This window comes from Serinus canaria, chromosome 2, assembly GCF_022539315.1.
Source record: "Serinus canaria isolate serCan28SL12 chromosome 2, serCan2020, whole genome shotgun sequence".
NCBI lineage: Eukaryota > Metazoa > Chordata > Aves > Passeriformes > Fringillidae > Serinus > Serinus canaria.
In genome coordinates, this window is record NC_066315.1 from 10,901,484 (window position 1) to 10,915,525 (window position 14,042).

The 14,042-nt window shown below is 43.7% G+C and overlaps 1 protein-coding gene across 1 annotated transcript in view; it reads right to left on the reverse strand.

Moving 5' to 3' along the window:
* The window catches only part of ADARB2 (adenosine deaminase RNA specific B2 (inactive)), a 307,043-nt gene that overhangs the window by 27,343 nt on the left and 265,658 nt on the right, over nucleotides 1–14,042 (reverse strand). Inside the window, exons 5-6 of the mRNA XM_050970900.1 lie at nucleotides 13,208–13,376; nucleotides 6,214–6,365 (exon numbers count right to left, since the gene is read on the reverse strand). Coding sequence (XP_050826857.1) covers nucleotides 6,214–6,365; nucleotides 13,208–13,376 — 321 coding nt within the window. The remainder of the gene's footprint in view (nucleotides 1–6,213; nucleotides 6,366–13,207; nucleotides 13,377–14,042) is intronic.

The following is a 14,042-nucleotide window of genomic DNA, read 5'->3' on the forward strand; positions in this document are numbered from 1 at the left end:
CCCCACAGTGTCAGCATGGATTTATTTTAGATGCTGGAGAGAAATCTTTGAACTACATGCAGCACCACTTCCACACCTGAAAACCCTGAGCTAAATAAGACCACTGCTCAGCCCTGCAGTACTTGTGGGGACACAGGACCACCACAGCTGGGCTGGGCTCTGCTCTCGTCTGTGCCCATCCTGACCAGGAGCACACTCCACCCCTGCTCCAGCCATGGGTGAGGTGTGTCAGTGAAGGAGAGAACTGACCAGAGGGAGCTGTCCTGTGGCCAAGCTTTCCCTACTGAGCTAACCTGAGTGAAAGCAGTCACACTGAAACAGCATTTCAGCAGCCTGGGAAGATCAAGTTAGAAAACAGGGCAATTGCATACAAACCTAGTGCCTGCTAACAGTCCTGAGCAGGGACACAAGCTCATTGACAGCCCAGCCTCTAGTCAGCTGTAGAAAGTTGCTGCATTTCCTCTTTGCTCACTTTGGTAAATTGAGGCTGGGTCAGTGGCACAAGCAGGAGGGGCCATTGTTTCCATGGAATGTGACCTCAAAGGAGCCTCACAAAGGGTGCTGTGCTCACACCTGAACCCAATCCATTTGGATAAGACCCAGTCCAGTCTTAATGAATTGAAAGGGCAATTTCCTTCCACCTCCTTTAATGCTAATTCCCTAGCCTGTGAAGTAATGCAAGAGCCTCTTGCTGTATCTGCAATTTCTGCAGCATCCTTTGTATGACAAAGCAATCTGGGCTGACCACAATAATCCATCCAGTGCTAGGATTATTTCTCCTGGGGCAGTATTCAGCACTACAGCCCACAGTGGTGTGTGCAGTTTTTTAGTTTCCTGTTACTTCTGGGCATGGGTCTCTATGATAGTTTTTTTCTGAGATCCCAAAAGGTATTGTTCTGCTCAGTCAAATGAAAAATAGGAAAATAATGCACCTTCATCCCAGTTCCACAGATGGGCCATTCATCAGCATAAAATCAACTTTACAACCTAGGAGGAAGCTGCTCCATGCACCAAATAGCTACAAATTTCCATGATGGTTTCCCAAGCTGCATCAGGCCAGCAGCTGTGACAGACAGATGTGATACCTGGGAGCACTAGTGTAATGGGAACTAAAAATAGTGCCCAAGTCCAAGGGGTGACCTATGGTTATCCTCAATTTTTGTAGTGGGCAAGTTTATCACTTTGTTAGAACCTGAATTTTCTTGTAGTTCCAGATGTCTAATTTCTTTTCAGATCACTGAGTTACTTAGATGGTTCTTCTTGAAGTGCTTTCCCCTTTTACCATCTATTTACAAGAACAAAATTTGTTCATTTAACCAAACATGGGGTTGGCAAAAGGATGGCAGAGATTTCTCCCCCTTGCATGTCCAGAAATGTTCAGCAAGCCCAATGGTTTGGGGAGTGATTCTAGACCAGTTACTGCCATAAGCATCCTCATTGTATTTCCATCCTGATAACTCCCTGAAGGACACTGAATATTGACTTCTGGGGCTGAGGCTTTCATGACAGTTTTAGGAGATCATCAGATTCCTCAGAAGGTCTCTGTGTGAGTCTGGCCTTCTCCAGCCAGTCTGCTCAGGATATGACTTTCAGGGATTAAAAAACCTGGGTCAGCCCCATCTGGACAGGGAATGCTGAGTTACTGCTGTGAGCAGGGCACCCCTTCAGAGCAGCCCTGGATTTGGGGGTGGACAGAGCATTTTTTTCTGAGAATGGAATGCAAAATCCAGCAGCCAGTATCAGAAGCAGGGAAAGCACAGGTCTGCCCAGTGAAAGCAGGCTTGAAGTAGAGAGCACAAATGTGTCTTCCTGGGTACTCTTCAGTTGCTCAACTCTCTGAAAACTGCAGTGCTCATCTTCTCCTCATCACATCACCTACCAAGGCAATGATGTGGCTCACGTGGTCGCAAGCGGGTCCTGCTTAGATGAGAGCTCTGTCAAATGTGTGTGCATGAGAGCTTCAGCACAGCTGTAGGTTAATAGACAAGCAGGAGAAAAACCCCATGTGGAGCAGATGCAATGGTGTGTTTCAGACCTAAAGGAAGTGTGGGATAAAACAGGAGCTGGGCTATCAGGGAGTCAATGGCACAAGGCAATACAGCATGTTAGTGAGAGATAGAAAAGCAGCCCAGGGGAGAAGAATTGAGACAAGCCCTGGGGCAGATTCTGTTTGTCTCTTTGGTGATCCATGCAGTGAAAAAGAGAGAGCACATCTCTAAAAAAAAGATGGACAATGAGGTAAAATACTGCCAGGCAAGGAGGAGTGGGGGAAGTAGAGGATTCTTTTTAGCTCAAGTTTTCAAGCAATTCATTTTGCTTTTCAAGAGACTTAAAAAAAAAAAAAAAAACGCAAAAAAAGCCAATGAGTCAAGAAGCTCTAAATTAGCCAGGATGTTGCTGTAGCAAATCAAGGGCTTGATTATTCTGTGGTTTGCCCTAGATTTAGGAGAAAGTGCAAAATATGCAACAAATACTACAGGGTGAGCTGCCCCCAGGGCTCCACCTCATGAGCGGAGTGTGTGTGCCATAATGGGAAACAGCAGCTCCCTTAGGCTCCCCAGGAAACCCATGGTGACTTGATGCTGTGGTACTGCCCTTGGGAGAGCTCAGAAATCCAGGCACACCTGGCTGAGATGTCTATGAAGGGGGAAGGCACCAGAAAGGGAGAATTCCCAGGCTCCCTGACCTGCAGCACTGAACTGAAGGAGGGGAAGAAGCTGCATTTGTGAAGGAGCAATGGGAGTTGTGAGGACACCAGGAACATGCTGCCTTTTTGTCACATAGCTGTGCTACAACCGTGAAGCTGACCTTGGAAAATGATGGAAAAGGTCTTGAGAAGGAGACTGGAGAGAATGAACCAGGACAAACCCATAAAAAGCATTTGAAAGCCCTGTGGCATTTCCCAGTCTCATATTCCTGCAACACCACTGACCCTGGCTGGTCTCCTCTCCTGCTCTCAGCTGCTCTGGCCTCTTCCCCCCCAGCCTTTTCCCCTGCTCTCTCAGACTGTATCTTCTTCCAGAGCTCTGACTTCACTTCCTGTAAACCCATCCAACCTTCTGACCTACAGGCACCAAAAAAGAGTTAGAAAACTCCTCCCTGCTCAAAGCAGCCTGATCCAACTGATTTAGTCTCTCTTTTAGAGCTGCCTAAGGGTGTTATTAACAAACAAGTCAGCTTACCTCAGACTCAAGAAGGACATTTCTTCAAATTAAAGTATGATTTTATCTCCTTGTCCCTGATCTCTTACTTTCCTGCATGAAGCTGGCCTGGGTGTGTGCTGCCTGGACCTCTCCTCTGCATTGCAGCTCTCAGACTTTTACACATGCCACAAACTTGGTACTCTGCTCTAGCCTGTAAGAAGTAAACTGGGTTTCAAAGGCATGCCAGCTTACATCCCTTCTTACCAGAACAAAGCTCATAAGAAGGAAATGTGAGGCCTCCCTGAGGGTGCTGGAAAGACACGGTGGATAATAGAAATTTTTGGAAGGAGATTTGAGAAGTGGATTTTACTCACTCCCTATATTGATAAAGGCTTATCATATTCCTTCTCAAAACCAGGAACCACATGGTGAGACAACGTTTTTAAATGTTAATGCATCTTTAGAGAATAATCAGTAATGTTTGATGGCTTGTGCTAGCTCTAGGAGAGGTCTCTTTGTTGTTTAAGAAATTAAACAACATTCATCTGGAGTTTCTTGTCATTACAGGATGAAAGAAAGGTTATTTCTTTAGGAAAAAAAAAAGAGGAAAGAGAAGATCTGAATGATAAACATTATAAAATACTTATCTTCCCAGATGTCTCTGGGATAATGTGGGCTGAGAGGAAATGCTTATCTCTCTGAAGGACAGCTTTTGGCAACATGGCATTCTACACAGTGCTAAATTATTTTAAGAGCACAGGACAAAGGTAGAGGGATCTGTTTATAAGAGTGAATTATGAGCCAGGTGTAGCATCTCTCCAGGTGAATCACTGTGTAACCTTGGCTAAGCCACACAGACCTTTCTGCCTCAGCTTCTGCTTGGGAAAATATCTGGTGTAATAGCCAACAGGAAAATTATTTCCATGATTATCTACAAGTTTACTGTCTGTGTCATGTACTGTGTGATTATATATTTTTAAACACAGCTCCTTGTGTATCTTATCTACAGAAGCATTCCCTCATTAGCTGGGAGATTTATCTGGTCTGTGAAGAAATCCATGAGCCAAGCAGGGTTCACCTCCAGGGCTGGGTTCAGCTGCATATAATCAGGCATCATGGGCTGTCAGCTGCCCAAAGAACTGAATTCCTCATGCCAAGAAGGGCAGAATCCAGCCTGGACAGCCTCTGGTTGCTCTTGAGCATGGACCACATTTTAAAAAGAATATAGATTTTGGTGTTTCCAATTGTGATGTCAGCTAAGGGGTGCCCCAGGGAAACCTGCCTTCTGGAAAACAAGAGTGCCTTTAACCAAAAATAAAGCTTTTTTAGATATCTCTTGATACACCTATACAGTGGGAGGCCAAAGATCACTATTGTTTTCTGATATTCATAAGCACTCCCTCTTTAGTTTTAATTTTTATTTAAGATGATGCTATGTATTTTCATTTTGCTAGCTCATCAGGAATTTGTTGATTTGATTCTGCGTTTTAAGCATTTACTTGCTGTTGTTCATTTTATAAGCCCTGCTGACACAATGCAGAAATCATGTCAGCAAAGACCACATTTCCTTCCTGAATAGGTCCATTCTGCTTCTTGCCCCAGCAAGCTGCTGTTTCACATGTGAAAAAAAAATTCTAGTCTGGGCAGAATAATGCCTAATCATTAATAAATAACTTATACAAATAAGAAATCACCAAGGAGTGAAACTACTGTCTGATGGATTTGCCTGTGAGGAAGTGAGGTCGTTGTGTGACCTTGGGTGATTAATTTTACATTCCCATGTCCATGCTTCCTCCTCCATCCATTCTTTTGTCTTGCCTGCCTCACTTTCAGGGTAGTCAAGGCAAGGACCATTTCTCACTATGTGCACATTTGCCAGCTAGCACTATGGGCTTTGCAGCACTGTAAAATGCAAGTATGAGGAGCAGTAGCTGGGGCGGAGATAAGAGAGTGCCTTGTGCATTGGATCATGGGGTGACAGGCATGTGATAAAAAGCCACAGATCTCTGGGGTCCCTTGTCCCTTGCTGGGGACATTCCATATGGCCAGGCAGGGACAAAGCTAGTGCAAGGAGAAAGCAACAAGGACGTGACTCTGCCATGGCAGGGACAGGCATGTCTGGGGAGTGATGAGGTGAGAGTGCTGGGTCATGGTGGAGATGGATTTGTCATCATGGACAACAAGCTCTGCAGGCCTGTTCACCAACAGGCACACACTGGCTCAAGACCTGATTTGTTCATCTCATTTTCAGGATCACCTCTAGAGAAGAAATCCCCGGAAAATTATGTGTTTGCTGGAATACCATAGGTATGGTTCCAGGGACTCTAAGACTGAGCTGCTAGACTACAACAAACCCACCTGCCATGCAGTATATTTGACATAGGCAGCATGGCTTTGGAAGAATCCCTTCCATAAGGGTCTTGCCATTATTTGCTGCAAGTGCAGGTGATATTTGGAGAGAGTCTGATGAACAATCAACACTAGAGATGTGCTGTATCATATATCATATCATATCATATCATATCATATCATATATCATATCATATCATATCATATTGTATCAGTGCTCTACTTCAGATTCCAGCTGTTGCAGCCTGTGAAAATGCAACTCTTCAACCCACATATACTCTGTGAACCCTGAGAAGAGTCTGTGCATCTCCAATTAGAACCCAGATCCTCTGGTCCAGTCTCTGGCTGTGGCTTCAAGGATCTTTTTGACCACGAAGATGCTTTCCAAACCCTTATTTACTTTTAGGGTTGTTTGTATCAAGCAGAAAATGCAGGGATGGATTCCCCAGCAGAGCCACAGAGCCCCAGGTGTGCAGAGCTGCCTTGCCCAGCTCTGATTTTCCTTGCACACCTTCCCCCAACACACAGGAGTGAGCACCAGTTGCACAGACAGACAGACACTCACTAAAGCCTGTAGTATTTTTGCTCTCGAGTGAAACGCTTTCTGCCAGCAAAGAAAGAGAGCAAGAAGGATTAAAAAAAAAAAAAATGAAAGAACAACAAGAAAAAAAAGACAAAAGGCACAGAAGGAGGAAAAGGAGAGGGAAGGTTTTTCTCTTACAGTCGGTTGTGATTTCGTAGGGGGAGTTAAGGCGCGCATCTCCGCAGGGCGAAGTGCTGACGTACAGGTGGAACAGGATGTTCTCCCGCAGCCTGTAGCCTCCCTCTTTTAGCCGCACGAAGATTGATCGCTCCCAGTCTTCTCGCCGTTTGCTACGATCACAAAAGAGGTTCCAGGTCATTTGTTACATGCCAAATCAGAAACATTTCTGTGCTCTCTCTCTCTCTCCTTTTCTCCCTCTGGTTGTTTGTTTGTTTTTATTAGCACCCGGCATCATATATTTTGCCTAGTGACAGCAAAAGAAAAACAATGAGCTTCTCCAGGTGAAGAAATGTGTGAAGGAGGTCAAAACTGCCAAAGGGCTTTTGGCTTGCTTACCTAAGATATGTTCTAATGATAAAATGTGGATTTTTGAAGGGTAACTCTCCTTCCTTACATGCACGGACGCATAAACACACAGATTTTAAAGTAGTTCTGGTGCATGAAAAAATGAGTTTTCTTGGGCTCTCATGTGAACACAGAGTTCTGCTGATCACGATGCCTAGGCACATGTTTGAATCCCATGAACATCAATCACCACAGCTGAGATGTGTGTTCATATGTCCCACTGAAAAGAGACTCAAACAAAGCGCCCAAATTTTATGACCACTTGCAGCCCCCCTGCTCCCCAGGTGTTGCTCTTCTCCCCCATTCAACCAGAGCCACCTACAAGTGCTCCACCTAGGCTAGCAGGGGCCTCTTGGTCAATTGGCATTTTTGGAAATCAGAAGCCATCTTAAGAAGGGTGGACAAAACTTGTGAAGGATTTTCTCAGCTGAATTGAAAAATATACTTATTAAGATGAAGCTTTTATTTTTGCAGTGGTTCAGCAGCTAGATGGGGATGCAGTGCACATATTCCATTAGCAACAGCTGCCCGGGAGGCCAAACCCTCCCAGTGCTGCCGTTTGCAGCAACAGCACAGCATTAAGGCCCTGCTGCTGTGCAGCTCCTCCCATGAGTTACATTTGGGAAGATATGGGTGATTTCTCTGACAGGCAGCTGCCTCTAATGTGTGTGCTTGGGTGATGGTCACGATTATAATTTTGAAGGTGAAAATGTGATTGCTGAAATTAGGATGAGACTCCTTCCCCTCTGATGGCCTGGTTCTTCCCTCAAAAACTCAAGGGTCTTTTTGGAGGAGTGTCTCTGAACAGAACAGCACCTGCAGGTAGTGATTTTCCTGGGATGCTGCTAATAAGGCAGAATCCCACCCGTTTAATTCACTGCAGGACAGCCCATTAACCAAGGCGATTTCTGCCTGTCTCTCTGCCTCCTGATAGTGCAAACAGGAGTGCTTTTTACTCAGCCTTTGAGCGAGTCCTTGGCTTTCATCCAAGCTGCCTCTGCCTGTTTTCTCCCAGTGCAGCCTCTGTGCTATTGAAGCTGTTTGGCTGTCACTCTTCCATGGTTTGGGTGTTTTGTCATTTCTTGATGCCAGGATGCGTTTGCTGTCAGGAGGAATTTACAGGCACATTAGCTCGCCTGTCAGGGACAGGGAGACACACTGGCTGCTGAGCTGGGGCTGCCACATGCTGCTCCTTCATTTTCTGCTGGCTCTGGTGGAACTTCCCAACTGCACTAATTATATTATCGCCCTGATACAAGCCTCTGAAATAATAAAATCTCTGCAAGTCCTGCTGCTTGGACTTTAGAGCAATTGCAGGTAGTTCTAAATAATTCACTGCAAAATCAGCTGGGAGAATACAAAGCTGTGCAGTCCAAATGCCAGCTATTATTACATTAAATCTCACCAGAGTGTGGGGGGGCAGCTAACAGTACTTGGAGACAGTTGCTATGTAAGGTTGGTGCAGTCATGCTTTGGGCTGGATTTCAGGAGTTCAGCTTCCATCCTGTTTTCACTGGTCATTGTTTTCCACTGATTAACCTTGCTTTCTTACCTCTTCATGAACACCAGCAAGGGTCTGTGGCCAGTGTGGCTGCCTGGTTGGATGATAGACAGATGCTCTAAAAATAGTTGGCAGGGCTGGAGGGCAAGGCAGCTTGACTCTCCTCCAGCAGGCTGAGGTTCTTCATTTCATAAAGGGTCCTGACCTGCCTTTGGGATGGTTTTTTAGGAGCTGAACTCAAACATGATGTTCATTCTTGCATTGTAGCTGAATAGGCTTCACAACAAAACTCAGTGAGTATTGTTGGAAAAGAGTTTGGGTTGCAACATCATCTGCAGTGGCTTAGTAAAGATTATTGTGCATGGGATGTTCAGTGTATTTCAAAACCCAGGGGGACCCAGAGATCTGCTAAAAGTGGTCCAGGTAAAGCATGAGATGCACTTCTGCAGTGTCACCTCTACTCCAGGTGAACTGTGAGAGGGAAGATGACTTTGCAGCTGCTCTTTACAGCGTCCTTTGCTCAGCCACACTCAACCTGCACTAGTCAATGGAGAGGGGAGCCCACAGTGAGCCTGCAGATCCCATTCATTCAGGGGGAGCATTAAAGTGTAATTTCTGTGTACTGACAGTGTCTAAAAGAGCAGAATTCATCCCTAAAACTTTGCCTGTTGCAAATTTCTGTGGGAGTTAGGATTTGAGGCTCATTCAAGTGGAACATTTAAGAATGTGCTAAATTCTAATTCTTTTGCTTAAGTTCATTATTCTGCTTAACACATGCCCTTGTTCTGAGCTGACTTGAAGAAGATACTTTAGCACATGCTTATGGTTTAATATATATGAAGCATTTTGGTGAAACAAAGCCTGACAAGCAGAGGAACAGTTTTTTAGCATGTAAATGTATTTACAGGAAGTTTCTAGTACTACATACTACAAAAGAGCAGATAGAGAAACTACCAGTAGGTTTAGTATATGTGTAACAAGCAGCTGATTTTCCTTGAAAAAGTAACTCAACTGGACTGGATTAAGGCTGTTTATTGCTTTTTATGTATAAAATAAACAGTGGTTTTCATCTTCATTTTGCTGAAAGAGCTTACCTTCTGGGAAAATCATCTTCCTGGCACCTGAAGGGTGCACTACAACAGCAAGCCTACTATTGATTTATTTAAAGGATACTCTATTAATTTTGTTTTTCTTTAGAAAGAAGAGTTGTGTTCTCTTTTCTTCCCTATTGGCCAGCTGATATAATAATACCACTGAAAATGATTTTCCCATCACCATAGCAAGAAAATTAGACTATCGAATTTGTGTGCTTTTTGATGGGGATTCTTAGAAAAAGCTTCTCAAAAGGTCTTTCTTGTCCTTCTTTTGTACATCAGAAAATTTTTGTCTTACTTCTCATCTTTTTCGTGAAAGTCTGGAGAATGGGAGGATTATGGTTGTCATAAAAATGAAATCTGGGAGGGCTAAGGGCTTTAATCACACTGGTTAGAAGCTGACAGGTTTTAGTTGTGCTTTTAGCTTTTATTTAAGTCAAGCTCTAGACAATGAATTGTTGAAAGAAAGTTTCCTTTTGAAGTATTTGTCACTCTTGCTTCTTAAAGAGGATAAAGTTCCATTTCTGGAACTTTTTTCCAAGAAAAGTCAGGAAAGTCGCACCTCTAACATTTAGCAATAAGAAGAGAAGGGAAAAGAAGTAATTTCCATATTGCTGCAACATTGGCTTGTGGATGGAACTGTCCAGCAGCTTAAATATGTGAAGAAGTTGCTGCATTCTCTTTCTAGAGAAATGGAAAATAAATTGCCCCAGTCCATGGCAGTTCATCTCACCCCCAAGAGATACCTGAACAGGTCTGCTGAGCTCCACTTCAGAGATGACCATCCCTCTGCACTGGTGATCAAAGGAGCCCTGGGGATCTGGGCAACCCCTGACTGCCAAGAAATAAATTCAATTCAGTGAATCCCTGTCTCTTGGCCATTAATTTTATATCCTGGACCTTGCCTTCTCCAACCTGCTTGCCCTTGCCTTGGAAGCCTTCATGCTACACTCAGCCAAGTGTGTGTTTTGCTCTCACTGAGGTCAATGGTAGTATTTGTAAATTCTGGAAAAGGGTTTCCTTTTCAAAGACAGCATCACACAGAAAAATATTTATTGCACTGGAAGTTCCTGAAGTTTGAAATCCAGCTGCAGAGACCACACTCAGCAGGTAGTCTTGGTGGGAGGAAGGTACGTGGAAAACAGGAAATACTCTCCACAGAACAAACTTGCCTGTTCCATAGTAAATGATGGAAAATTTAAGTTCTTTGAGTCAAGAATGTTGCTTTCAAAAGAAAACCATTTTTTGGTTTCAGTTCACTTATTACTTTGTACACCAGTTTCCTGGCCTAGGAGAGGAGTTTAATTTGGGCTAGGTTAATGCAAATGTATTACAATAGCTTTGTGTTTCTCCCAAGCCTGAGGAGATGGTGTACATGTAGTCCCAGTGGAGCTGAGTCACCATTTCAGTCCTAAAACTCTGTCCTTATAGTATGCAACAGCATCATGTGTTTTCTCTGTGAAAATAAGGTTTCTCTTTTTCCAGAAAAAAAGGAGTAAATATTATTTCAATGTGCAGAAAATGCATTTTTTATTTAATTTTGATGCCCCCCCCCTTTTTGTCCCCATAGGACAAAGCTCCTCATGATGAGAGAAAAAACAATAAATATTAAAATTGAAGAATATATCACAACACACAGTTTTGCTTCTCCATGGGTTTTAAGGAAGCAGAATCTGATTTGACAGTAACTCCAGCTCTGTCATTCAAAGGTGCTTAGCCTTGACAGTTTTGGTTGAGATTTTTATGGTGTGTGCTGGTCAGGCAAGTGGTGGTGCCTGGTCTTGGCTGAACTGAGAGTGATTTGAAGTTGCTGTGAACAGAGCTCGTGCTTCACCGAGGATTCTGTTAACAAAAGGCTGTTAACATTGATCCAAATAAAGTAATAATATGACTGAACATGTTAGGGAGGTGGATCAATACAATAGTTTAGGATACAGTGTTAGCACTTGTTTCCCAAGAGACCATAGCACAAAGCAAGTACTAGGGCTGCTACACTGCTGAAAACATAATAATTTAATGTAAACTTGAAAGCAATTCAGAATGAAATTGAGAGAATATTGTTTTTGATTAAACCCTTCAATGCTCTTGTCCCCCTTTGTTAGCCAAACCCATGTACTCAATATACTCTCTTGTCTTCAACTCCAGCCTGAAGTTAAAATAGCCATTATCCTGTAATGCTTGCTTGGTGTAACAGTATCACAGGTGCTTACAAGAACACACAGTCCTGCTTAGATTAACCCTTGTGTCTGTGACCTGATGCAAAACCTTCTGAAGTCAAAGGAAGTTTTTGCACTGAGTTTAATGGCCTTCAGAAAAAGCCACATGAATATGCACTCAAGAATGGAGGGCAGAAGAATGACCCAGAGAGAAAGAGCTTTATTGTTTGTTTTCCTTATTTTCTTGGTTCCTTCCATATAATAAATGCCACCTCAGCTTCACTTCTGCTTAGTTTTCACATCATAGGATAATTCAGGCTGCTAAGGACCTTAAATCTCTCTCCCAGTCTCCTTCTCAAAGTAGTTTGACAGATTGCTGAAAGTTCCATGCACTCAGATTTTGAAAATGTCCAGGACAGGAGGGAGACTGCACAACCCTTCTGAGTGATCTGTCCCACTGCTAGCTTATCCCCATGGGCAAAATCAGTCCTCATACTCAGTCTGAGCTTCTCTTGTTTCAGTGTGTGCCTCTTGTCTGCCACCCTCCCTCTGCACACCTCGGTAAAGATGTCATCTCCACTGTGCTGCTGTGTCAGCTCCGCCTGCTTTGCTGGCTCTGCCATCCCACCTGCAGGCTGACCAGGGCCAGATCTGTCAGCACCTCCACACAGCCCAGGTGCTCTGGCCCCTGAGACTCTGGGCAGCCTCTGCTGAATCTGTCTCAGATGATTGATGTCTTTCCTTTGGGGGACCCAAAGCTGTGCATAGTAATGTAGATGGGCTGGATGGGCTGTAATGAGTGCTGATCAGTGGTGGGTGCCCACATCCTTTGACAGACTCTTCATACTTCCCAGGGTCCTGCTGGCCCTTCCTGCTGTTGGGCGCCCCACTAGCTAATGCCCTGTTTCCTATCTGCCTACAAGCCCCATTCCTTTTCAGTAGAGCTGCTCTCCAGCCTGGATTTCTTTCCTTCTTGATGGAAAGGAGGAAGGTCATTCTTTCCTCCTTGGTGTGAGACTTTGCATTTGTCCTTGCTAAGTTTTCTGTCAAACTTCCTGCTGGTCCAGCCCTCCAGCCTGCCAGGATGGCAGACCAGCCCTCAAGCATAGTGACTGGTCCTTCCCACAGTTTGGTGTCCTTTGCAAATCTTATAACCAAGCACTAGGTAACCTCTTCCAGATTGTTGATAGACAGGATCAGAGAAAAGACAGCATTCAGAGGTGAGGTATCCCACTTATTACATCTTCCAGGCAGTGTATGACCTATTAGCCATTTAAATGGTAACAAGGTGGATTTGGCTGAAGACAAGAACAATAATTCCACTGTAATGATTCTACATGCTATAACATTTTAAAACATCATAAAGAAGGAGTAAGTGATAGCATCCTACACTTTGGCACAAAGTTTGCTGTGCTGGTAACACTCATTGGTTCTCTAGTGAGTCAATGAAGACATTAATGATCAATAAATCACTTCTTTGAGATCTTTCAGCAGCGGCAAGGAATACAGGAAAATGGCTGCATTAAGCAAAATGACTCCCTTCAAGTCTCTGGTCAGTGAATGATGCTAATAAGCCTGCATGTAAAGATTTGTACAAAATCATCAGGCTTCATAAAGCCCAGCTTTATGAGTCATATCTAATCGCTGCTGAAAGAGAATCAGCTGAAGTAAAGCAGCTCATGACCCAGCACTTTAGACTAACTCTCAATTTTTTTTTGTGCAGTGTGTTGTTCTTTCATCACTTAAACACTCAGGAAAAATGACATAAAGAAACAAATAGTTCAGTTGTCTGGAGGATGGATCAGTTCCACTGAAGGCCAAATAACAGCCCCCAAAAATCAATAGAATTCAGTTACCTTAAGTGTAGCTCCAGCTGTGAGTAGAGGAAGTGAACAAATGCCCTTCTTGCCACAATTTCTGCATGGCAGTCGTTGACCGCAAGCCCTTGGTCATTTATGTATTCCCCGTTTATACATTTGGTACCCGATGACAGCACAATAACCTGAGCTTGCCTGATGTCCAAACCTGTAGGAAGAAAAACAAAAGTGCTGTGAAATTGCTGGGACTGAGTATGATACCATGATTGTTAAAGTCCTCACAGCACACACTTTGATGTGGCAGCCAGATAGCCCTAATGGGATGCTTGTTAAGGTGATCATATGGCCTTTGGAATATGCAGGAATCTCACATCTCTGTGTTATTAGGAAAATAAGGTCTATATTTCAGTCTTGCTGCTAATTCCAAGATAAAAGCTCACCATGAAGTTTACTTGTTAAATCAGTAACTACATCATAGCAGAGCATATGCTGTAGGGAGGTAATAAAGATCTCCTGCAGTGCTGATAAATGGCCAGGTTTTTATGAGCTGTTGAAGACATTTTCTGGTGGGAGCACATACTCCCTGTAATGTTAGGTTTCATTGCTGTTGCATTTTAAGTAGTAAAAAAATGGAAGTAATGCTTCTGGGGCTGCTCTTTAAAAATCATGAAGAAAATATCCTAACAGATTTGACTTTCAGTCCAGTTTCCTTTTAGCATCTTCAAGAGCAGCTACATTTCTGTAGTGCTCTTTTTAGTGTGGTCTCTGGGATGGAGCATTTATCACTGAGATCAGCTTTGTTCACCTGTTGCCTCTCTACATAATGGTGATGGCAATTGAAAGATGTTCCTTACCTGGTCCAGATAGATACTTT